The 25,142-nt window shown below is 38.1% G+C and overlaps 1 protein-coding gene and 1 long non-coding RNA gene across 13 annotated transcripts in view; one reads left to right on the top strand and one right to left on the bottom strand.

The window, feature by feature from the left end:
* Nucleotides 1–11,901: 11,901 nt before the first annotated feature.
* The window catches only part of LOC130906210 (inactive dipeptidyl peptidase 10), an 80,664-nt gene continuing 67,423 nt past the window's right edge, over nt 11,902–25,142 (top strand). The window contains exon 1 of the mRNA XM_057820315.1: nt 11,902–12,045. Within this exon, the coding sequence (XP_057676298.1) occupies nt 12,007–12,045 (39 nt within the window). The 5' untranslated portion in view covers nt 11,902–12,006. The remainder of the gene's footprint in view (nt 12,046–25,142) is intronic.
* On the bottom strand, nt 13,701–17,095 carry LOC130906233 (uncharacterized). Of its 12 annotated transcripts, XR_009061268.1 has the most exons (10): nt 16,976–17,069; nt 16,531–16,564; nt 16,355–16,453; nt 16,184–16,290; nt 14,895–14,955; nt 14,772–14,807; nt 14,504–14,572; nt 14,281–14,389; nt 14,128–14,197; nt 13,704–13,993 (listed from the first exon to the last, which is right to left on the bottom strand). It is a non-coding gene; the product is annotated as an uncharacterized LOC130906233 (long non-coding RNA). The 12 variants fall into 12 exon arrangements; XR_009061270.1 differs by lacking the exon at nt 16,531–16,564 and having other exon boundaries at nt 16,976–17,095; XR_009061265.1 differs by lacking the exon at nt 16,976–17,069 and having other exon boundaries at nt 13,705–13,993; nt 16,531–16,969.

Genomic DNA, 25,142 nt, shown 5'->3' with positions numbered 1-25,142 from the left:
TGCTAGCCAATCAGCGACGGTGGTTACTCTTACGTCACACACACAAACGAGAACACAGAACGCTTCCGGTAAAAGCTTTCATGTTAAAAGCAGTAAAATATTCAAAAGATCCTTTCACCGAAATGGCAAAAATTGAAACTGTAAACAAACCCAAATGTCATTATTTGACCTAGGCTAGGCCAGTGGTCGACAAACTTTTGCTCGAAGAGCCGTCGTAGGAAATCAAACAAAAGGAGCCGCAACTTATTTTTTACGTTAAGAATGAAATAGCACTGCATAAAATGGCAGAATTGAATGAATAAACATTGATTGTCATATTTAAGATATGTAGTTTTTTTTCCTTCAAAGAATAGTTTTCAATAAAATTTCAGACAGTAAAATCCACCCCCCGCAAAAAAACCTAAAAAACAAACAAACTCAAAATTGCTTTGTATTTCTTATTGCGTTAGATCAGGGGTGTCCAAACTACAGTTTGTGGGCCAACTGCGGCCAGTTGCCCCGTTTTTATTGGCCCACATTAATTTATGAAAATATCATTGCATATGGCCCATACAAGAATCTTAGAGGGTTTATACTGGATTTTTAGAGTTAATTTAAACTACTCTTCTACTACATGCATGCACCACCAATGCCCTGATGAGGACACAGAGCCCTGACATTTTAACTGAGACAACACCAAAAAACCCCTTTTCTTATATTCAATAGAAAGGTTCGGGTCAACCATTCTGGGCGAACACCTGCATGTGCACATCGATGCGCGTCCCCTCGGCAGCAGTGCTGTTTCACCGAGCCGCTTGGCAAAAACACTTTTCCAACCCGCTTCAGTCTTGACTAGACCAGACTTGACTTAACCTGACTTGCAACTAACTGTTTTTACGGGGTGCTGCGTCACCAGTAGGTAGATGGTAATGTAGTGTAAAGCGCTTTGAGCGCCTTGATAGGTGGAAAAGCGCTATACAAGTATAACACCAACACCAACGTTTCTGGTGCCGATTTGATGGGCTAAACACTCGTTGCTTTTTGTTCGTGCTCGTTCAAGCATGTGCGCCATGCACAAGCTGCAATCACGCTTCAGACCAGAGGTGACAGTCGTGAGTAAAAAAGTGACAAAATGCACAGCCTACATTCTCTTGCACTTCTCAACTTTAACACTAGATAGAGCCAGTCACTTAAACAGTGCCTCGACATTATTTCTAAACAATGTAATAAACTGTAAAATTTCAGTTTACTGTATAGTGTCTTTCATAATGAAATTTATATATATAAAAATAATCCAGCATGATAAAGTGAGCTAATTTAGTTGTGATTTTGTTGCCTTTTTTTGTTGCAGTTACTGGACATTTTGTCTTTGCTCTGCAAAGTTTGATTCAAAAATGAAAATATAAATAATATAGTTTGTATATATTTTGTGGTTTGTTGCCAATTCACAGTTAGAAACATTAAATAAATTTCAACTGGGAAAACTGGCAGTGAGTAATCATGTTCAACTGCCGTTGACGGTGATAGTAGTCGAATCCAATTTGACTGGTGGCCGGCAGCGATCAAACAATCATCGCCTGGAACACCTCTCCAGGGAGGTATCCAGGAGGGATCCGAAACAGATGCCTGAGCCACCCCAACTAGCTCCTTTCAATGGCTCGAGGCTGAGTCCCTCCCGGATGACCGAGCTGTTCACCCTATCTCTAAGGGAGAGCCGGGACACCCTGCTGAGGAAACTCATTTCGGCCGCTTGTATCCAGGATCTTGTCCTTTCGGTCATGACCCACAGCTCGTTACCTTGGGTGAGGGTAGGAACTTAGATCGACTGGTAAATCGAGAGCTTCGCCTTTCATGGCGACCGTGGTTCTCAGCCGGAAAAGGGTGGCGTGCCCTCTCCGGGTCAGGGATGAGATCCTGCCCCAAGTGGAGGATTTCAAGTATCTTGTTAAGTAAAAGTAAATAAAAAAAAAAACCAAAAAAAACTGAAATATTGTAAATAAAATAAATGCAGTCCTTTAGGTGAGCCTAAACCCACAGCTCAACATTATTACCATCAGAACAAAAATAATCGAAATATTTTCCATAAAGAGCACATGTGTATGACTTGTATCATGTTTACATTATACACACACTCTATTTGACAAGACATTTAGCTGAATACACTAAAGACGCTGGAGTTAACTCTTGTAGCTGGTGGGAAATGTTCACGACACTGTTTACCAATCTTTAATTTTGTATAAATGCTAAATCATATAGGAGGTATTGCCTCCTCGGCAGCCACACTCTGCAAACATGTTTTAAACGTCGGTTGGCCCTCTTCCTCTAAGCTGCGGCTTTCTGTAACTTTTCTGTAGCCGAAGTACTCCCATACTAGCGATTTCGTTTTCTTCGATGGGGGGAAAAGTTCAGGAGTTTAACCTCCTCCAGCCATCGTGTAGTTCAGCTGACTCATTGATACTGAGCAGCAACTGGTGGGGAGGGTTGAGCCCTGCAGCTGCCAGCAAGGGATTTCTCCTTGCATTTTTGGGAGATTTAAAAAAAAAAAAAAAAAAAAACCTAGGGACAGTATGACGGGAAGTTTTTGCGGTTTTGAAACCGTGACGTTTTCATACCACGGGTATAACTTGAGCCGGTAATCAGCACATGTCGAGTATTGATATAGGCAGGATTTATGGAATATTAATGTGTCTGGGGAAACTAATGGTTGAAATGCTCATCATTTTACAAGTATTTTAATTTGACAAGTTCACTCTGGATCTGAGGAAAAAAGCAGCCTCCGGCCGGTCGCTCCCTTTGAATTGAACAGTAATCTTGTTAATAAAAGCAAATGTTTATCGTCTTCATCATGTAAATCCAGTACATTCAAATCAATGTGCGGGATCACAAAAAGCCAGCATGTTACAATAATTTTCCTGAGTTTACTTACAATTTTGCACAATAGAACCTCCAAAATTGAAAATAGTTTGACTTGAGACATTTTTTGTTGTACATTTCAGGAACAATGTGGTCAGAATGGCTGATCCCATGCTTTAAGGATTGGAGACAATGCTTTGTCTTGGAATTCCATTAATGTTACTTGTATTTTTGATAAATAACCATTGTTAATATTAGTTTCATTATGTCACATTTGAACTTCTCTTTATTGCATGTGTAATAGTTTTTTTCGTTGATGCCTGTTTGAAATTGGATCAAATGAATACCCTTTGCACAAACACATTGGAGGTCAATGGGCCTCACAGAGCAGTTTACGGTGCCTTGCAAAAGTATTCGGCCCCCTTGAATCTTGCAACCTTTCGCCACATTTCAGGCTTCAAACATAAAGATATGAAATTTAATTTTTTTGTCAAGAATCAACAACAAGTGGGACACAATCGTGAAGTGGAACGACATTTATTGGATAATTTAAACTTTTTTAACAAATAAAAAACTGAAAAGTGGGGCGTGCAATATTATTCGGCCCCTTTACTTTCAGTGCAGCAAACTCACTCCAGAAGTTCAGTGAGGATCTCTGAATGATCCAATGTTGTCCTAAATGACCGATGATGATAAATAGAATCCACCTGTGTGTAATCAAGTCTCCGTATAAATGCACCTGCTCTGTGATAGTCTCAGGGTTCTGTTTAAAGTGCAGAGAGCATTATGAAAACCAAGGAACACACCAGGCAGGTCCGAGATACTGTTGTGGAGAAGTTTAAAGCTGGATTTGGATACAAAAAGATTTCCCAAGCTTTAAACATCTCAAGGAGCACTGTGCAAGCCATCATATTGAAATGGAAGGAGCATCAGAGCACTGCAAATCTACCAAGACCCGGCCGTCCTTCCAAACTTTCTTCTCAAACAAGGAGAAAACTGATCAGAGATGCAGCCAAGAGGCCCATGATCACTCTGGATGAACTGCAGAGATCTACAGCTGAGGTGGGAGAGTCTGTCCATAGGACAACAATCAGTCGTACACTGCACAAATCTGGCCTTTATGGAAGAGTGGCAAGAAGAAAGCCATTTCTCAAAGATATCCATAAAAAGTCTCGTCTAAAGTTTGCCACAAGCCACCTGGGAGACACACCAAACATGTGGAAGAAGGTGCTCTGGTCAGATGAAACCAAAATTGAACTTTTTGGCCACAATGCAAAACGATATGTTTGGCGTAAAAGCAACACAGCTCATCACCCTGAACACACCATCCCCACTGTCAAACATGGTGGTGGCAGCATCATGGTTTGGGCCTGCTTTTCTTCAACAGGGACAGGGAAGATGGTTAAAATTGACGGGAAAATGGATGCAGCCAAATACAGGAACATTCTGGAAGAAAACCTGTTGGTATCTGCACAAGACCTGAGACTGGGACGGAGATTTATCTTCCAACAGGACAATGATCCAAAACATAAAGCCAAATCTACAATGGAATGGTTCAAAAATAAACGTATCCAGGTGTTAGAATGGCCAAGTCAAAGTCCAGATCTGAATCCAATCGAGAATCTGTGGAAAGAGCTGAAGACTGCTGTTCACAAACACTCTCCATCCAACCTCACTGAGCTCGAGCTGTTTTGCAAGGAAGAATGGGCAAGAATGTCAGTCTCTCGATGTGCAAAACTGATAGAAACATACCCCAAGCGACTTGCAGCTGTAATTGGAGCAAAAGGTGGCGCTACAAAGTATTAACGCAAGGGGGCCGAATAATATTGCACGCCCCACTTTTCAGTTTTTTATTTGTTAAAAAAGTTTAAATTATCCAATAAATTTTGTTCCACTTCACGATTGTGTCCCACTTGTTGTTGATTCTTGACAAAAAATTAAAATTTTATATCTTTTTGTTTGAAGCCTGAAATGTGGCGAAAGGTTGCAAGGTTCAAGGGGGCCGAATACTTTTGCAAGGCACTGTATGTTCAATTTTGGAGGTTCCACAGTGCAAGTTTTTAACATACAAACTTTGGAAAAGTCTATTAACCTGCACTTTACTTGTTTACATGCTTTTTCTGGCTTTGAATGTATTTGCAACGCACATCATTAATGAAAACCACAAATACTCCTAGACAGTGTTATTAATAACGGCGTTACAATATAACAGCGTTACTAACGGCGTTATTTTATTCAGTAGTGAGTAATCTAATTAATTACTTTTCTCATATTGGCAACGCCGTTACCGTTACTGAGGCGGGAAAGGCGTGCGTTACTATGCGTTACTAAGTTGGTTGAATAAAAAAAGTCAGAGAGACGGACTCACTGAGACGAGAGAGCAGAGCAGGAGTGGGGAAGATGCCGTTGCAAACGCGATGCTAGGTGGCTCCATTAATACCTGACTGTAGCCTACAAACTACGCCCACATGATACGGTAGATATCGCATATTATAGAACTAGATGCAAATGATAGACACGGCTGCATTGGCAACATGTTTTTAAGGACTACATGCGTTAGTAAGCAGCCGCCATCTTAAAGGAGTAGACCTCTCAGGAAGGCTCTGTTGCAGAGATCCTTCCTAGCGAACCTACTTTTTTTTTTTTTTTAATCTAAAATGGTCCTAAATCGGCAAAATCTTGACTTAAATCTATCTTTAAATGATGAAACAGTTTTAAAACTTACACATGTTGAAAACTAATGCAATAGCGGGAGCAATTTTGACAACTTTAATGGTTGATTCACAACTTTAAATGACTTCCACACATAGCAAAGGTTACTATCTAGTTATTGCAATACCCTTGTGTCTAGTTAAGTGGAGGGTAAAGAATTGGGCTAGGGCCAATTGTCCCCAAAACCCTTTAAACTTCTCATTGTGTGACCTTTTTTTTTTTTTTTTTTTTTTGAGAAAAAAAACATGAAAATTATCACTAGTTACTTTGCCAAGTAACTAATTACTCTTAAATTCAGGTAACTGACTTACTAACGCAATTACTTTTTGGGAGAAGTAATTTGTAACTGTAATTAATTACTTTTTTAAAGTAAAATTAACAACACTGCTCCGAGACGACTCCAATGCAACTGAAGCAGTATGTAATGATTTTTTTTTGCCAAATTTGAGACTTCTCAGTTGCGTTATCTTAGCTAAAATTATGAGTAATTATGTTATTAAAAAGTCTTAAAATAAGAGAATCTGAAGCTTCATAAAACTGTGTGATGAAGATAAAGCACCTATGATGTGCACATGACAGGAATGACAGGAATGACACCATGACACGTTATGGTAAGCACCTCGGTACAAATCCTCAGATATTGAGCCAGCACGGTCTATTTAATTATTGTAATATTGTGCAAAGCAAGGTAAGGCAACAAAGACAAGCCTCTTGATTATACAAATACTTGAGTCAATGTTAAATGCAATTGTGTGTCAGTTTCACATCACTTCTCCAACGAGCCGCTCTGTGACACGCTTATCTCTTGCTCAACAGGTAGGTCCACCAACACACACACGAGAAATAAGAATTCCGTCCTTCTATTTTATTGAGATTCTCATTTCAGTTCTACTCAGCCACTTTGTCCAGCTCTCGCAGGGGCAGCTGACACATTGCTATGAGAATTTTGGCTTCTTTCAAGAACCACTTATCTTGGCTCAGATCCCTAATTAAAGCTGTTGCTTTCAGCTCTAAAGGGATTTCTCAATTTTTTAAGTTCATCGCTCTAATTTATTTCTAAATGAATAGTTAAAAAAACTTAAATATCAGAAATGCTGCATTTACAAGTAAATTGTTCTACTCAATGAATCTTATTCTTATCTTCAGTGTCTTCTCACGCTTTAAACATTAACACAAAATACATAAGAAAACATGAACACGTCTCATTCCATTGAGTGATCAAACAAAGTGATCAGACAAACAAATTTTGAGACTTTCTTCCCCATCCTTGAACACATAGCGTGTTACATCAATATGAAAAAAGGTATTAAAGTGTTGCCATCGAGGTTACCAAAGATACTGTTCACTACATTACAAACCTGCTGCTTCTGTCCTTTCAGGTTAACCAAACATGTCCAGACTGCAAAAGGTTACCTTGATGTTGGCCATTTGTGTTCTCATTTTAACCACACTGATGCCAAATGCAGAGAGCAGACGATGCACAACGCACAAACGCAAGCCACGACTCAGTGCCATCCTGTCCCAATTTGGGTCATTTACTGAAACAGGACGTGGGGCGCCGGAACACGGGGGATTTGGCCTTGGAAAGAGGAGGGGGGGGTTTGGCGGTGGAAGGGGGTGGGGGGGATTAGGTCACGGAGGGGGGTGGGAACTCTCATGAAATACAGAACATAAAAGAGTTTGGGAAAAGTAAACCAAACATTTTTGCAATGCAATTGCCTGTACGTGGAAAAATATAATGATTAGAAACTATGAAACAAGTTTGATGTATTTTTTTCTGGAAAAGTATCAGTGCAAAAAATTAGAATATTTATTACTGTAGTAAATGTGCATTCTCAAGCACACTTGTCTATCCTTGATGGATACGGTCTTTTTTTCCTTTAAGTCCACTACACTTGATCGTCTTATGTCCCTCACATAAGGATAAATAACTCAAGCCACTCCTCACACACACACACACGCCACATGCACACAATCTGTTTTCTTTTTCTTTGTAAAATTCATCCCAATAGTTTAATTATGTGAAGTGGCAGTTAAAAAGGATCTGGTAAGTGAGGTACTGGTAAGTTACTACAACAAATACTAACGACAATCAAGCTGAAAGGAGGGCACAGATAATTTACGTCAAGTAAAATTTAGATAACACTTTCAAAACAGGTGGCAGGAAACAGGCATCAGGTTCCAAAGTACTCAAAAATAAAACACTGCAATAATCAGATAACCACAAAATCTTACTGTCATTCTTATATCCCTTAGTTCTGGGGTCGGCACCCCAAAATGTTGAAAGAGCTTTATTGGACAGAAACAAAAGACAAATATGTCTGGAGCCACCAAAAATTAAAAACCTTATATAAGCCTTTATAATAAAGGCAACACATGCTGTATGTACCTATATTAGCTATATTGGCCTACTATCAAAACTAAGACTAAGTTAGACTAGACTAAGTTGGCTATAAATACATAATAAGCCTTCATGATAAAATGTTTATTTTCCCTGCAGTGCATCCTATAGAGAATGATGCACCACGTGCCTACTCTGTTGTACGATGCCGCCTCAACTTTAACTTCATTATAATATAAATGAATTAGAAGAATGTTTGTGTCATGTTTGTCCTACAGAAAACCCAGTGTTGTCACAGATCACTTAAAAACTAATTTAATTACTGATTACTAATTAAGCCTCAAAAAAGTACTCTAATTACTTTACTGATTATTTCATTATCAAAGCGACTAAGTTATTTTAAAAGTAATTTATAAGTTACTTTTTACCAATTTTCTCACTTTGCCGCCTCAACGTAAGAATGACAACAGAAAAATGTCATCGCATGTAATTTACTTTCCAATAATTGAATTTAAAAGGGAAGATTAGAATTTTTCACATAATGCTTAATATTCCATTTAGCGGAGGTTTAATTAGTCGATGGAGTTGATTTCAACCACCATTGACTTGCGCTAGATAAGCCACTCCGGAGCCCTGAAACTAACAAATAACTGAAAAACTGCATGGAATTTGTTGAAATCAACTCCACCGACTAATTAAACCCCGCTAACTTGAAGATAAAGCCTAATGTAAAAAATTCTGAATTTCAGGTTAGAGTTAACAGCATATCAGTGGTGCCAATGTTAAACAATGCAAATTGACACCACAATAATCAACAACAAACAAATGAATTGAACAGTGCAATAAACACAAAAGTGGGGTGTACGCCGTACACAAACACGGTTATTTTGGCGACAAAAGGTGGCGGCAACTAAGCACTTTACAATCACAACACACATCCCAAAGATGCTAAACGAACACATTACCTGACGGCATAAATGTGCAACACGAATATGATGTAAATCATGCTTGGCGTGATGACTGCCCGTCATTGCAACGGCAAAGCTACGAAACGGCCGCGCATGTAGGGAGTCCAACCTAACGCTGCCTGATACCCTCCGGAATGAATGAAAAATTGTCATGTTCATTCATGAATGTACACAGATCAACATTCCCTCGCACATCTCAACACTCGCCTCGAATGTGCACCCGCCTGGCCCACGCCTTTCTCAGTCCCACAAAATTTAGCGCAGGTGACTCAAGACCAAAAACAGGAAGTAGAAAGTAGAAGTTACCATGTAAACACGTACCGGGAACTTTTCTAGCATTTTCTATTAGGAACTGCTCTTCGTACACGACTACAATTTCCTTCATTCTACATAAATTATGAGGGAATAATAAAATAGTCATGCACAGACACTAAGGAAACTAATTTTAATCAGATTACTGGTTTAGAAAAATGAATGCGTTAGATTACCCGTAACTGAAAGAAAGTAATCAGATTACAGTAACGCGTTAGCATACCTGTCAACCCGAGGCCGTTGGCAATCTTACAAATAGTGACGTATGACCTTACAAATTGGTGACTAATCTTACGTTTTATATAGCGTATAAACTCAATTTTTGAAATTATATGAATTTATTGGTAATATTGTCGCATATAACCTGGTGCAATCAAAGAACAATCAATATCTTCAGCTACATCATGATTACTAAAATTTAACAGTGACTTTTGTTATAATTGTATGTAGCACTTTTGGCAATTTCTATCATGTCTTTTTGATGGCTGCCCTTCATGACACTTCAGCTCGCAATTCAGCTTTCATGTTTTTTTTCTTGATAAAAAAAAAAAAAAAAAAAAATAGTAACCTTTGTTATGGTTGGAAGTCATTTAATGTTGTGATTCAACCGTTAAAGTTGTTAAAATTGCTCCGATTTTTGCATTAGTTCCCTTCTGTGTACTTTCAACACGTGAAAGTTTTAGAACTGTTTCATCATTTAAAGATAGATTCAAGTCAAGATTTTGCAGATTTAGGAGTATTTTAGATAAAAAGTTACTTAGGTTCACTAGGAAGGCTCACTACAACAGAGCCTTTCTAAGAAGTCTAATGCTTTAAGATGGCGGCTGTTTACCAACGCCGGCAAGTGTATCATTTCGCATCTAGTTCATATACATGTTATATCTAGCGTAGCATCATGTGGGCGTAGTTTGTAGGCTGTCGGCTCCAGTCAGGTGTTATTGGAGCCACCTAGCCTAGCATCTCGTGTGCAACGGCGTCACAACTCCCTCTTTCCCACTCCCGCTCTTCTCTCTCTGTCTCTGACTTTTTTCGCGTCATTCAACCAACGTAGTAATGCATACTAATGCACATTCTCTCGTTGCCGAAACGATGACAAAATCCGAACGGAGAAAAAAAAACGTAATGCACGAAAAACGTACAGATTTTGAATGTACGGCATACAAATTTAAAAATCAGTGCTCACTTGTACATATTACGCCGAAACCGTACAACTTGACAGGTATGCGTTAGTAACGCGTTTCTGACAACACTTAGAAAACCATATTAAAACAAAAAATATATATCCCTCCCCCGTCTATTTCCATTTTCAAACATTTTTGAAAAAGCTTCAGGGAGCGACTAGGGATGCGCAAAAGAGCCGCAGGTTGCTGACCACTGCCCTAGCTGAAAGAGATCTTAAATGTCCTTCCAGCAGTGGATCAAAGACGTTCATGATTACAGCGTGCATGACAACACTGAAGTTCACAAATAAAAGCCGATTTTGAGAGTTAACTAGTAAACTACAAAGACGTGGAGAGAATAGTGAGTAAACTACTAACTGTGTCGGACTTTAATGTCAAATGCTGGGACACGCCTGCATTTGCAAAAATTGAAAAATTGTAGTCTAAGTTATCCGTTCTGGACTTCCACATGTCTGTTAATGAAGCTACCGCCACACAGCATTTCGCTAATTCTGTATTTAAACTTTTTTAAATGGCCAAAAACAGTCACTTGCACAATAATGGGTTAACGTGCCTAAGTGTTGCAATAAAATAAATTACCAAAATTAGTCTATTGACCTGTAAAGGGTTAAGGTCTTGAATAGCTGTCCATGGAAATGACCGCTCTCCCTGAAAGCAGAGGTGTAGCAAGGGTCCCCGGGGGCCTCAGGCAACAAGCCACATGGGGCCCTTCGAGCGTGTGCAAATAAGTGGGACAGTTGGACTTGGCGCAATAGCATATTTAATAAAAGTATAATAACGCTTCAGTCTCACAGAGCGCTTTTTAGGACACTCAAAGTGCCCGGCTTCTACTACATTAGGACATAAAACTACAGTAACACTCACCGCTGTCTTGCTTCCTTTTCTCCTCTTCTGCATTTTTTTCCTTTCTTTTGTCGCTTCCAGAAGGATAACTTCTCTTCATTTTGGATATACGCCAATTTAAAAAAAGCCAAATCGCCGCTCACCCTCACTCTGAGATACGTGAAGGGGGGGGGGGGGGGTGTAGAGCGAGTGAATGGGCCCCTTCAGGGAACTCAGACACAAGGCTTTCACTGGCACTGTCGCACTTGTCGCTGCGACAGTGCAGTAAAGCTGCGTGTGCTAAATCTGTTGGCCCTGTGGCTGGGGGCCCTAGGCAATTGCCTGGTTTGCCTAATGGGACGCTACGCCTCTGCCTGAAAGGGTTAAACGAATTGGACATCTGTCATTGTCAATGGCAGCCAAGGAGTTAAGCAAGATGTGGCAATATCACACTATTTTCATTTAACAAATTTGTTGATATAGCTTCTGGTTTCATACAAATATTGGAGGACAATGGTGCGTAATTTCGATTAGGGAGGCTACTACACTTGATGTACAGTACACATATATCATTATTTTGGGCTGCCACTCAACTGTACGGTTTTTAAACACCAGGGACCCAGGAAATTTCAATAATCCATAAACGGATAGTGGGAATTGAATGAAGAGGGAAGAGAGAGAAAGTGAGCGCAAGGAGGGGCGAGGGGGTGGCATCAGCAACCAAACTTGCAAGAAGCGGAACAGTGCAGATGCTCCTCGGCGCCTTTTGAGAACACTCGAACACACGCACGAACACGCGCGCTGAATCTGCAGAGCTTTGCTGGATTACGACGACACCATGATTGCTACAACTCAACAAAACATGACCACAGAGCTGGTACGTGTCTTTTATTTGTGTGTGAGCGTGCACGCGCGCGTGAGTGTGTATGAAACACCCCGCAACCCCCACGTTGTGCGCTTGATAATTCCTTGTGAATGACCACAGCAGGACGTGCATTTAATCAGACTTTTTTGCGGTCAATATGAATGATCATTTTCCACACGCTGCATGTAGTGCCAAAGATGTCCACATGCCACCTTTATTTGCATCAGTAACAGGCTTTCTGCCTTGCTGGCTTGCAACGCAGAAACTCAATATGGAGCATTTCACTCCCGGTGTTGGTTCCTTGAATCATTGCTGTGTGCCCCAGTGACAACTGTAGTTTGTTTTTCTTGCTGTAAATATCTGTCTCGTCTTGACTAAAACCCTTTTGAACCCTATTTTTTGTAAAAATTTTTGGTAAATTTGGTAAAAAAAAATTTTTTAAAAACCCAACTCAACCTGGCTTTCATATAGGCCTACTGTATGTGGAAATTTTGGTTCATGCTTAACAAGTAAATTATAATCATTATTGTATTTTTAATCTATGTTTGTGAATAAATACATATGCAAATACATAAAATGTTAATTAAAAACAAAATTAATACAATGAAAATGATTGACAACAGAAGTACACTGGTTACGATCCCCATTACTTCATTTAAAAAAAATCCTAATACAGTTTATGTGAATCACTGCCAGCCCTCCCAGAAAAATTGATTGGATGTCTAGCGTCATCAACGAGCGCCAATAATGGGTTAACCCATCTGTTCAAGAGAGTCTGGCTGCAGCCCGCCTCTCTCAGTACCCTGCGCCGCTCTTCTCAGTACCCATCCCGCAGACAGGAAGTGACGCAATATCGCAGCTCTCAGACCGGAAATGACAACATGAAGTAGCGCTCGAGCTCCGAGCTTCCGGTTTTATCGTAATAGTTAGCGTCCATTCGAACGTAAATACTAGTTTACTTTTCTTTTCGCACGTCTTTTATTTTCGGTTTCAGCATCACTCATTATTATTTAAATAATAATTTATTTCCATGCTCCTTAAATTGATTTGGTGAAATCGGGAGATTAACTCTTTAAGCGCGGTCAGTTTGCCAAAGCCTGCTGATTTTACCAAAATGAAAAACACGGTTACAGTACATCAAAATTAAAATACACACTATTGCAATAAAGGTTTAATTAGTGACTGAAAGATCGCCTGTGACCTATCACAGTGTGTACTTTAGTTTGTCAATTGTAAAATATACTCCAATTGAGAATTATTAGAAATTGCTGTCATCCTTACATTTTCATGAACGGACACATTAATATAGCTTCATTACAATTTAATGTATCAAAAACGTAATATTCTCTCAATGTTGCAACCAAACCAATTTTGTCTTTCATTTTGCTACTTAAATTCATTCATGTGGGTGAAGATCCTAATTAACTAATTCAGAAACTATATTAAACTTTCTGCTCCAGGAAAGGCACCTTTATTTCAAACAGAAATGACAAAATAGTTGTCATGTGTTAGTTGTTTTTTTCTTTTATCCCAGACAATAGTTGTAGGTTGTTTTAATTACCTGACATTTTTCGGCAAGCACTCCCGCCTTCATCACAGGTAATTAAAACTACCTACAACTAACATCTGGGATAAAAGAAAAAAAACAACTAATTTATAAGTGTAGAAAAATGAACTCAATACAACCAGTTCTAATGTGGTAAACTTTATTTTTTTAGTTTTATTATTTTTTATTATTATTGAGAGAACACCAGATATTTTCTTTAGTCAACAATCTCCTCAAAAAAGGTAAATCCATCTTCCAGATGGTTGAAACAGAACTTGAATGGCTCCAAGACATTGTAGTTCGTGCTCATCCTCTTCCATCTGCAGGATACTTGGGAACTCCTACTGCATTGATTCCACACCCCCAGCCCTGTCCGAGGCTTTTGTGCTGTCTTGCACAATCCTTTTAGCAAAACTGTTCATTGGAAAAGAGAAAGAAAAGAGCTATTTGAATATTACATAAGTAAAATAAAAATGATGCTTTGTTAATTTTATACTTGATTTTTCTTTTCAGGCATTGCATTAAACTAGGTATATAAACAATCTTACCATTTTTTCCCGCCATATCTTTTTGGAGTGGGCCACCACTAACTTGAAGGAGCTGTGGTTGCACCTCTTCCTAAAAATAAATCAGTGAATAAAGGGGGGCATGTTCAAAAGTGCGTCAGAGTAATGGACACTAAAAAGTCTTTAAAAGCTGACCTCAGCAATTATATTCAAATTTCACCTCTGTAACTGATAGACTGGTGGCACTTAACCCTGCAGTAATGCTTTTGCCTCATCTGTCCATAGGGCAAACTCTTTCCTGTGGCTCACATAAGTTGAAAAAATACAAAAATAAGTATTCCACATTTTCCAACAAAGAATTAAGGTGCTGTGCACCTACTTTCCTATGAATGCCATATCAACAGTTTCAAAGACTTACCATGCACCCAAGTTTGAAATTGTCCGCTAGCAATATACACCACCACTTCCTCAGAGTTGGCATATCAGTCTAACAAAATTAAAAACAAGTGTAAATAAAGAATAACGACAAGGATATTTTGTAGCCCAATTTGAATGATTAGGTGAACTTCATTTTACAATGGTTAAACTCAAAGAGAGCATCCAGAACAGTGCAAAGAGCATACTACAAATGGATAAATGAATACAAATATCACAGAAGACAAAATTGGACAGTTAAACTCACCTACCATCAACATGAAGATGCCACAGTCCTTCCCCTATGGCTGTCCCGGAAAACCATAACGTAAGAATTTAACCGAGTCACTTCCTTCAAGTTTTGAATCAATGAATATACACACTTTTCCAAATACCTCTATTTCACTTCCAATCCTCTCTTTCCATGTTCCCCTGTTGATTGACTGTAAACGTTTTCTGCAATTGAAAATATAGGTTTATATTAAATACAGTAGTTAAACAATTACAAACGTGTTTCCATGCATAAGAACACCAACCAGTCAGGTTTAAATGATTCATGCAAACAAAACAATGGCGTAGGTTTGCATAGGGACGGTAGGGACATAACACGACCAACTTTTCAGGATGCTAAAGTTGTCCCCACCAACTTTTGAGCAACCTTATTTGCTTTATATTCGTCCCTACCAATGTTGAGACCGGGCCAACGCCCTTGAAACAAAACATTCGTAATTTTAGAGTGGCATTTTAGAATTTTGCTTCAAATGAATGGATGAATCATCTGGAGTGCAATTCTGCTTTAATTGAAGGGGCAACATAAAAGGATCGACTGGAACATACCTTCAAAACCAAACAAGGCTATTCTGGATCATCATGGAAACGCCATGCCAATATGAATGGATACTGAATTTCATTGGAGATAACAATAGTTCTCTGTTCTGATGATTGGATCTGTTTTTCTTCCCACAAATAATTGGAATTTGGATCATTTAATTTGTTATGATTTGACTGTTCTTTGAAAATGAACCAATCCTCCAAGTTGTAGTTGTTACTAATCAGCCTTACAGGCAAATGCATGTGTGGGTCACATCCTGTAGGCTTTCACCATGTTGCAACAACATAGGGGTCAGCCACAAATATGGTCCTTCCCTGAAAAATACATAATCTATACCCACGGACATATGTTATATAAATACAAACGTACGCAGACACCTACATGAGCCCATACAATCATTCTGTAGGCTACATAGTTAAAATAATACCCTACACACGCCAAAAAATACATTTTTATACCTTTGAATGAGCTACTTGTTAGACAAGTTATAAATATGCATTTCATATCTGCAAAAAAACAAACACAAAAAGTTACATTTTACTTAATTGTACAAGTGACATTATGTTCTTTAGAGAAACTAAATCCTAAAAATTCACAGTTGATTCCATTTCATTGTTCAGGCCAACGTTCCAAAAGTCAGCACGTGTCAATCAAACTTTCTTTTTTTAGACAATCAACACCATTTCTGGCCTCTTTATATTCAAGATTTGCATAAGCTATTGAGAATGTTGATTGGTTAAATAAACAAAGAGTAAATAATCAATTATGTCCAATTGTTAACTAATATAAGGAATAATAAGCCTATCCAGATTTCCACTGAGCACAACATTTGTCTCAGACATAAAAACATACCAGCCGTTCCTGGGCAGGATGAGTTTGAACCGTCCATGAAGCTCGGCATGGTCTTATATTGTCACCATTGGTCCTGTCTGCACAGTGGGTTTTACAGTGTTCGATGTCTATCAAAAAAAAGTGTTCAGCACAGTCCAAAATCTAAAGTACATTACTACTTATGCTACTTACTTCCATTTGGATCTGTGTGACATCCCTGTATCTGCATGGGAAGACTACCATTTGGGGGTCGTGATTTAGTTTCTTCCCAATGGGGTGGTGATCAAGGAGCTAGTAAAAAATAATAATAATAATGATGAAAAAATATATAGCTAAGCAGAGTAACAATATGAAGAAAAAATTACAACCTTGTCCTATTTGGATCATGTGACAACATTCAAACTACAAAGGACCAGACAAAACAAATGAAGGCAAAACAACAATACCATACAACAACAAAAACAGCGAGCTGCGAATTGCAGGCATGTACATAATGAAAAATAAGAGTGCAATATAATGAAAACTACACAAAGAAGACTGTTCATTGTGAAAAAAAAAGTAAAATCATTAGCAGCATTAGCCAATTCGCTGCTGAATTCATCAGTACGTATTAAACAATATAAGTAGAGCAAAGTCATATGCAGTTAGTAAAGGAAGACATTATTTAAATTACATTAAGAATACTAGATATAAGTACGGTCTTTTCAACTCAGAATAAACACTTCATATTTTCACCGCAAGTGTTGTTTAACTATTTAACATTTTTAAACATGCATACGCTTTTAAAAACTTTTTTTCAGTGCGGCCACTTACCGTGTTTTCTTCGCGAGAGGTGAAATAACGTAACTTGTTTTCGTCGCAAGGGTTGACGACATTTCCGGTCTGAGGGAACTGAGAGCAGCGGTATTGCGTCATTTCCTGTCTGCGGGATGGGTACTGAGAAGAGCGGCGCAGGGTACTGAGAGAGGCGGGCTGCAGCCAGACTCCTCTCCATCTGTTGGAAGTACGCCGAACATTTGGGGACAACATTCGATGTTTTTTTTTTTTTTTCTCCAAATAATCAATAGGCTTTTAAAATTACTCTTACACATGGAAAAGACGTACATACAATGTTTACATCGCTTATTATAATTTAATAGTAACAACTTAATGTCTGACAACATTGACTATCGATGTGTTAAACTGAAGTGGTTAGTTTAATGTCTTACATTTTTTTTCATTTTTTTTTTTTTTTAGGATGACAAATCTGACGATTGATATTTACTAGCCATGAGAAGGCATTTAGTGAGAATATGCATGCAGCATGCATTTAAAGAAAATTCAATAGTAACACTTTGTGAAAAGTGAAAACACTTTTGGACATTGAACAAAAAAAAAAGGAAAGAAGCCAAAAAGGAAAATGTCTGTTGTCTCTCATGTAATTTATAATCTAATAAAATTCTTCCAAGATCTATATACATTTGTATGTTTTGTTAGAATTTTCATTTTTTTTATCCTTTACATGAATGATACATTTTTGCAACATCCTGTGGAACACGCTAAAAGTTGCACAGTTGTGATTTAGCCTCTGTTCCTCGCTGAACAATGGCACCTGGCAATAGGTTGAGGGTCAGCATATTTTCGAGTGGAAGCCACAATTTGCGGAAATAAATGTCCTTTCTTTGTTCTCTTTTTTTATGGTTTGTAAGCATGGATTTCCTTTACCAAGGAGAGTATCCATTTTCAACACCGCTTATAGTGTCTAGTGTCACGGGGTGCTGGAGCCTATCCCAGCTGACTGGGGGCGAAAGGTGGACTACACCCTGAACTGTTTCCCAGACATTTGCCGAGCACATTTTACAGGACATTTTTCATTCAAATTTACACCATCACTGAGTGGAAACTGAACCCATGCTCTTTGCACAAAAAGTCAGGCAAATGAATAGCCTGTACATCAGCACCTAATCTCGTGGTTATGCTATGACTGTTTTGGATGAATATTCTCCCCCCCAAAATAAAATAAATACATTCAAAAACAAAACAAATACCAAAAAAGGATACCACATAAGCAAGTATTTTATTAAGTTACATGTAAAGTAAGAATTTGCTTAACTATAAACACTGAAAGCTAATAATGAGAAAACAGCATAATAAATTCCGTTGACATAATGCAAGTAAAGGTCATGCAAGTAAATAATTGCCACAAACACTACCGATTTAAGACCATGTTGAAATAAATAACTATACAGTATGTTCTCATTGGTGTTCCATCCAAGTTTACTGTGGCATGCAAACGTTTGGGCACCCACTACCTAACATCACAATTGTCTTATCTTCTTGTTCATTTTTGCATGCCTGCTGTGATCTATGGGGTTTCGAGTTGTGTCACTAATATCAGTGTCGCCGCACCACAAAAGCACATCGAGTGTTGAGTGTTGAAAGGGCATCACAACAAGAATCACACACTCACATCAGACAGCTTTCATTTTGCCTTCCTCTGCTGGTTATTTGAAATATGACGTTTTCAGTTATGTATTTTATTGTCTCTTACAATTTAATCAACTTTAAACTACAGTAGATGTATTACAATTAATACTGATTTCAGTGAAGTCACTTCAGTAAAGCATAGAAATACTATTCTGTAATACTGTTCCTTTGACAAAATAGTGTGTGCTTGTGTGTGTCTGTGTGTTTTCAATGCTTCGTAATAAAAGCACATTTAAAAAGTTTTTTTGGGTGACTTTGTTGGGTAGTATCAGGGTGGGGCAGGGCGAACCTTCACATTTCAGCTTAAAACACCTAAAGGAGTCGTAGCAGGCTTGACTGAAATGGACCAAAATCTCTTCTGTCCACCTGTCACCAACAGCTTTGTCATTAATATGGGCCAAGGTCAGCTGTCTTTCGGAGTCCCTTTCAGCTCAGGGCCGAGGTTGCCTACCTTGGTAGAGCTTTTTTCTTGCTTAATTTTTTAGTAATAAGCAATATGTTTTATAAAGGATTATATTAGAGCTGCAGCTATGGATTATTTAAGTAATTGATTAATCTATCAATTAGTAGGTTCGAATAATCGAGTAATCCGATTACAAACATGTAATGCGTTGCAGAATAAATTTCAAGAGATGCAAAACAAAGGCTTGCTAAGATTGCACTTTCAAAAGAGCATTAAATGTGAATACGAAATAAAATTCCATAGTGTTTTTTCAAACTATGCAAAACTGCACTCTCATTTCACAAGAGCAATAAATGCATCTACAAATGAATTCAAATACCTGAACTTAGTCTCAAACGGTACAAAAAAAATAAATGAATGAGGATCGAAGTACAACAAAAGAACAAATAGCTAACTTGCATTGCAAAAGTTTGCTAGCTTAAATGCGATAAAATACCAACTTTTTTTTAATGCACTTAAGAAACGTTCAAACACATATTCCTAAAAAAGAAAGTATACCTCTACACTTACGATTGCATACAAAAAACAAAACAAAAACTCACAACCTTATGTTAGTCTTAACAGGAAGCAGCTGGATCCAGCCGTTAGATGAGTTATGTCATATTTACTGTTGCTACTAGAGACCAGCGTATACACCCAAATCAATAAATCTAAATGTAAATATTTTCAAACGAACCATTACAACACCACTCTAATTAAACGAATCCTCAAAGCAGCAAAATTTGTTTCAAAGCTTTTTTGTAATTGAATTACTCAAGGTAATCGATTAATCCTTGCAGCGCTGGATTATATAAATAATATGTGGAAACTCTAACCACAATGAAAGTTTTAATGCTAACGGATCGATTAAAAACATACAAAAAAGTAACTGACTTGCGTTCCTGAACATATTTTCCTGTGTTTAAAATATTTCAAATAATTCATTTCTTAGTGATTCAAATTTTGGTGTAAAAGTATGATTCTGTTTGAAATTCATAATACCTGTTCAAATTAGCGCAACTAAGGAAGTTCAAAGGTGAACTTGAAAGATCTCAAAAGCACTTGTGAAGCTGGATAGAATGTAATAGTAGGGTTTACTAAATGTGTTGTGCTGGCACTGTTGTTATTGATAACACTCATTAAGGGTAGTTAATTTAACTGTTAGCAATGCATCAAAGGTCACTTATATTTGTGGTCTACCCTCAGACCAAAGTAATTGCATGCATGGTAATTTCAATCCAATTCAGATCTTGAACAGCCCCCTGTAGACATTACACACAATACACACAGTGGATGCCATCTGCCACCCACAATTCCCCCAAGCCGATGATTTGCGAGAATGATTTTGTGGAAAAGATTTATGTAGCTTGTGTGTAACCTTGTTTACTCACTCACTCAACCAAATAATTACAATCTTAGTAAATAACATTATCATGGTCTTTTAAAGATGATATTACAGAATGTCTATTTTAGGACTTGGGAATGTCTGAATAATCTGTAAATAACAAACATTAAGCTTTTTATTTGCTGTACCTCGTAAACGCTTCTCTGTAACTGCAGCACAAGTGCATCAATGCAAAAGCTTGCCAAGTGGACAAATTAACACTTTCTGTGTTATCGAACAAACAGCTTCCTTTTCTCATGTTGGTGAGATCAGCACACAGGTCTGAAACAATACCATGCACAGCCCAACAAGATCTTTCGTGAAGTCACAAAAGAACCTTGTGTGCTTTTGTCTGACATGATGACATCTTGGGCAAACCTGAGTGCAGCACCCGCCAACTGATCCTGCTGCTTTATTATCTCTCACGGGGCTCCACCGCCATTGCTGGAAAAAGTTGCCACATCTTACACTACAAGCACAGTCAAATCTAGGCAAAGAACTGTTTTTTAAATAAAGCGTTGCATCACTGGGTTGTAAAACATCACTTATCTATTAATCTAACAAGGTGTTATTTCAATAATCACCATTAAAATAGACTATTATACTCCCCACCATAGACTTCATAACGTAATTGACAGGACACGGGGCGCGGGGCCGATAAATAGAGGTTCTGCATTGTTGCCGATGCCGTCAAAGCTGACCGAGTGGAATCACAGACAAAGAGCTTTTTTACGTTGAAATTCTTGTGAATAAATGCTTAAATCCCTGAATTCTTTATATGTATGGGCATAAAAAAGTCTCAATTCTTGGTCAAAAGCAAAAGAAACCGTGCATGTAGCATTTATTTTACGTAAAAATGTCGAATTTGCGGCTCGTCTTTAAGTTCACTGTGGCGCCACCTTACCACAACAAAGAGCTTTTTACATTGAAATTCCTGTGAATAAATGCTTAAATCCCTGAATTCTTTATAGATATGGACGTAAAAAAGTCTCAATTCTTGGTCAAAAGCAAAAGAAAGCGTGCATATTTTACGCAAATATGTCGAATTTGCGGCTCGTCTTTAAGTTCACTGTGGCGCCGCTTTACCACAACAAAGAGCTTTTTGTATTGAAATTCTTGTGAATAAATGCTTAGATACCTGAATTCTTTATAGGTATGGCCGTAATACAGTCTAGATTCTTGGTTAAAAGCAAAAGAAACCGTGCAGGGAGCATTTATTTGACGAAAATATGTCAAATGTGCGGCTCATCTTTAAGTTCACTGTGGCACCGCCTTACCAAAACAAAGAGCTTTTTACATTGAAATTGTTGTGAATAAATGCTTAAATCCCTGAATTCTTTATAGATATGGACGTAAAACAGTCTCGATTCTTTGTTAAAAGCAAAAAAAAAAACGTGTAGGTAGCATTTATTTTACGTAAATATTGCGAACTATGATGCCAATGCCTTTGCGGCTAATTTCTCAATTTTTTTCACATTTTAAAATGCATACATATGATGATATATGATATATAATATAATAATCACCTTGAATCCTCGATCAAATCACTACTGAGACAATCCTTCCTGTTTGTATGTGGTACAGCTTTCGTACTTTTTGAACCGAAATCCACCGTTAGTTCGCTGCGTGCGTGTTTGTGAATAGTTCCTCTTGATGTGGGCGGCCCCAAGCTTGAAGGAGTTGCGCAGTGCATGGCCCAGCTGACCCATTAAATGATGATATCTATGCTCCTGTGCAATGTAGAACATGTATCACATGTTTAATAATATAATAATATATAAATTGTAAAAAAAAAAAAAAAAAAAGAAAATTTAAAATACGTCATCCTGAATCATTTTTTAATGTATTTTGAAAGAGCATTCCTTTCTTTATACTGCTGGACCAATAGCAACTATGGATTTGGATAGTGTGACAAAAAGGTAACTGCAGGTCATCACTTCACGGCACGCATCATTCTGTCAGATAAATCAGAACAGTTCTTAAAAAATAATCTTCAAGATGTTTTAAGTCACTCCCAGTTGAAACTGAATGACAAAAATAACTGTAAAATGGTGGCACGGCGACAGAGGTGTCCGCCTCAAGTTCTGACATCTAGGGTTCAATCCCTGGCTCTGGTCTTCCTGTGTGGAATTTGCATGTTCTCCCTGTGCCTACATGGGTTTTATCTGGGTACTCCCATTTCCCACATCCCAAAAAGGTAGGCTTTTTGACTGCTTTAAATTGTCCCTAAGTACTGTATTAGTGTGTGCGTGACTGGTTGTCTCCTTGTGCGCTGTGATTGGCAAGCAACCACTCAGGATGCACCAATAATTACACAGGATATTGCTCCAGCACCCCCACAAACCTCATGAGGATAAGCAGAATAGAGGATTAATGAATGAATGAATGCATAAAATGACTCAAACAAACATAATTATACATCTTGTATTTAACTCAACAAAATAGCCTTATCTTAAGTCGGCTATGCATAATGTTAACAACACATACAAAGCATCTACATGACAGTGTTGTATTCTTTAAAGTATATTATATATTATATTATATTATATTATATATTATATAATATATATATAATATATTATATTATATACATATTTTACCACAAACAGTGCATAAACACATGTGTACAGAGAGTATAACAAAATTTAAAGGCATATATAGTATTCGCTATCCTCTGTGAAAACCATTTTTCTTCAGTTGTGTTTGTAGGACTGTATTATACCGCTCCTGGTGGTCTAGACATAAACATCAGAAGGGTGACTTGATGCGCAGTGTACCCGGATCATAGCTTTTAGACATATGGAAATGTACCAGTACGTACTCGACCACGTTAAGACTAGAGGGGAAAGTAGTGGTACTTACCTGGCTCGGCTGCTTTCACATGCAGCATGTGACTCAGGTATGACGTCAACTTTTTTATAGATTGTACAGATTGTTCCGCTACACCGATTTACTGTACCAATCTGACCCATTCATATGAGTTAGAGACCAGACTGAACAATGACACATCCTCAACTATTACATAATGAACACTACTAGGAATGTCCTGATCCAATCACGTAATGGGAAATCGGGCTGATTGCAGTCATACTCGTACAGCGCCTCAGCCTCTCACCCTCCCACCTGCTAAGCAGTTAAGACAAACTAGCCAGCTTTGGAGCACTACGATCAAAGGCACACATGTGTCAATCATCGGTAACTTGTATAAGTGTGCTGTGGCAACGTGAGCGTCAAAGCGAGAGTGAATTTGAGTGTACTCACTCAATGAATAATTTAAGACAATAATTTCTCTACGTTATTCACGGGACAGTAACATGTTTGGAACTTTTTTTGTTTTTTTTTGAAAAAAAAAAAAAAAAAATTCCGGTATCGGATCGGGACTCGGTATCAGCAGATTCTCAAAATCAGGTGACTCGGGTACAAAAATATGCAATCCGGACATCCTTAAACACTATTGTTGCCTTTGCCGGGCCACAGAGTCCCGCGCCATCCCATTCAAAAGATAACAGTATCTTCCTAAACCCTAAGATACGTGAACAGTTGACTGATCTAGTTTGTTGATAAGTTAGTAAGTTATTTTGTCTAAAGCTAACTTTTTGTTATTTTGTCTCAAAAATAGTATAGTCATATGATAGATACATCATCAGCCTCTCCTCCTGCTCCTTAAAGCCATACATTTTTTCTTGCAATCACAAATAAGGCGAGCCGATAATGTACCGTCCTTGGCAAAGTTCCGTGTCAGTTTGTCTTTCCACATCGCGTGTATCAGGTAAAAACTGGTACATTAGTAGACTTCAGCATATGTCTGAGAGGGAGCTATGATTCACAAACGGTTTCAAATGAAATCTTTCGATTCTATTTAATTAATTCATTGCCATGGTTTATAAAAATGACAACATCACAGCACACATAAAGTGCTATTTTCCTCATTAAAACGCTTATTACCAGCATTTTTTTGAGGAAGCTGGAACAGATTAATTGCATTTAATTTCAGCAAGGAAAGATTTGAGATATGAGTCTTTTGCAGAATGATCGTGTTCACTAAACAAACTGGTATCACAAGGAATGTAAGTCTGTCTTGCCAGCTTTTGGTGATGAAAGCGAAATCTGGGTTTCATGCCAGCAAAACATTTAAAAAAGATCAATAAAGATTGCTTTAAGCAGATCATACTCTTGCCAAGTGTAAAAAGTAGCAACATAGTGAATCCTCTTGTCTGTTCGCATTGGGATTTGGGACCAATAGGGCAATTGACAATTCTCGTCAATAGATGGACCCAAGAAGGGGGGTGGGGGGTGTTTCATTTTCTGTAGTGCTCATTTGGGTCACAGATGTGTAGAGCCTATCCCAGCTGACTGTGTTAAACCCTGGACTGGTTTCCAGCCAATTGCAGTATCGCAGTGCAAGTTATTACTATTTATTTCTTTTCATCAAACGAGCCAGGAGAACGTGTTTAAGATTGCTTTTCCTTGGTGGGGAGCTGTGCTCCACTTTATGTCGCCTTCCTTTTATCACTTGCCACTAATGTGGCCAGGAAACCGTGTTGTTTTTGCTGATTGAATATTTCCTTGCAGCTGATTGAATAGTTTGCAGCAAAATACTTGTCGTCCGTGAGTCACACTGCGTGCGAAAAAAAGCCTGTTGAGCAAAATAAAAATCAATCAACCCAATTATTGGCACTGGGGTTTTC

Source organism: Corythoichthys intestinalis, chromosome 2, assembly GCF_030265065.1.
Source record: "Corythoichthys intestinalis isolate RoL2023-P3 chromosome 2, ASM3026506v1, whole genome shotgun sequence".
Classification (NCBI taxonomy): Eukaryota; Metazoa; Chordata; class Actinopteri; order Syngnathiformes; family Syngnathidae; genus Corythoichthys; species Corythoichthys intestinalis.
Note: the sequence above shows the minus strand (reverse complement) of the source record. Positions and strands in the feature narration are given on the sequence as shown.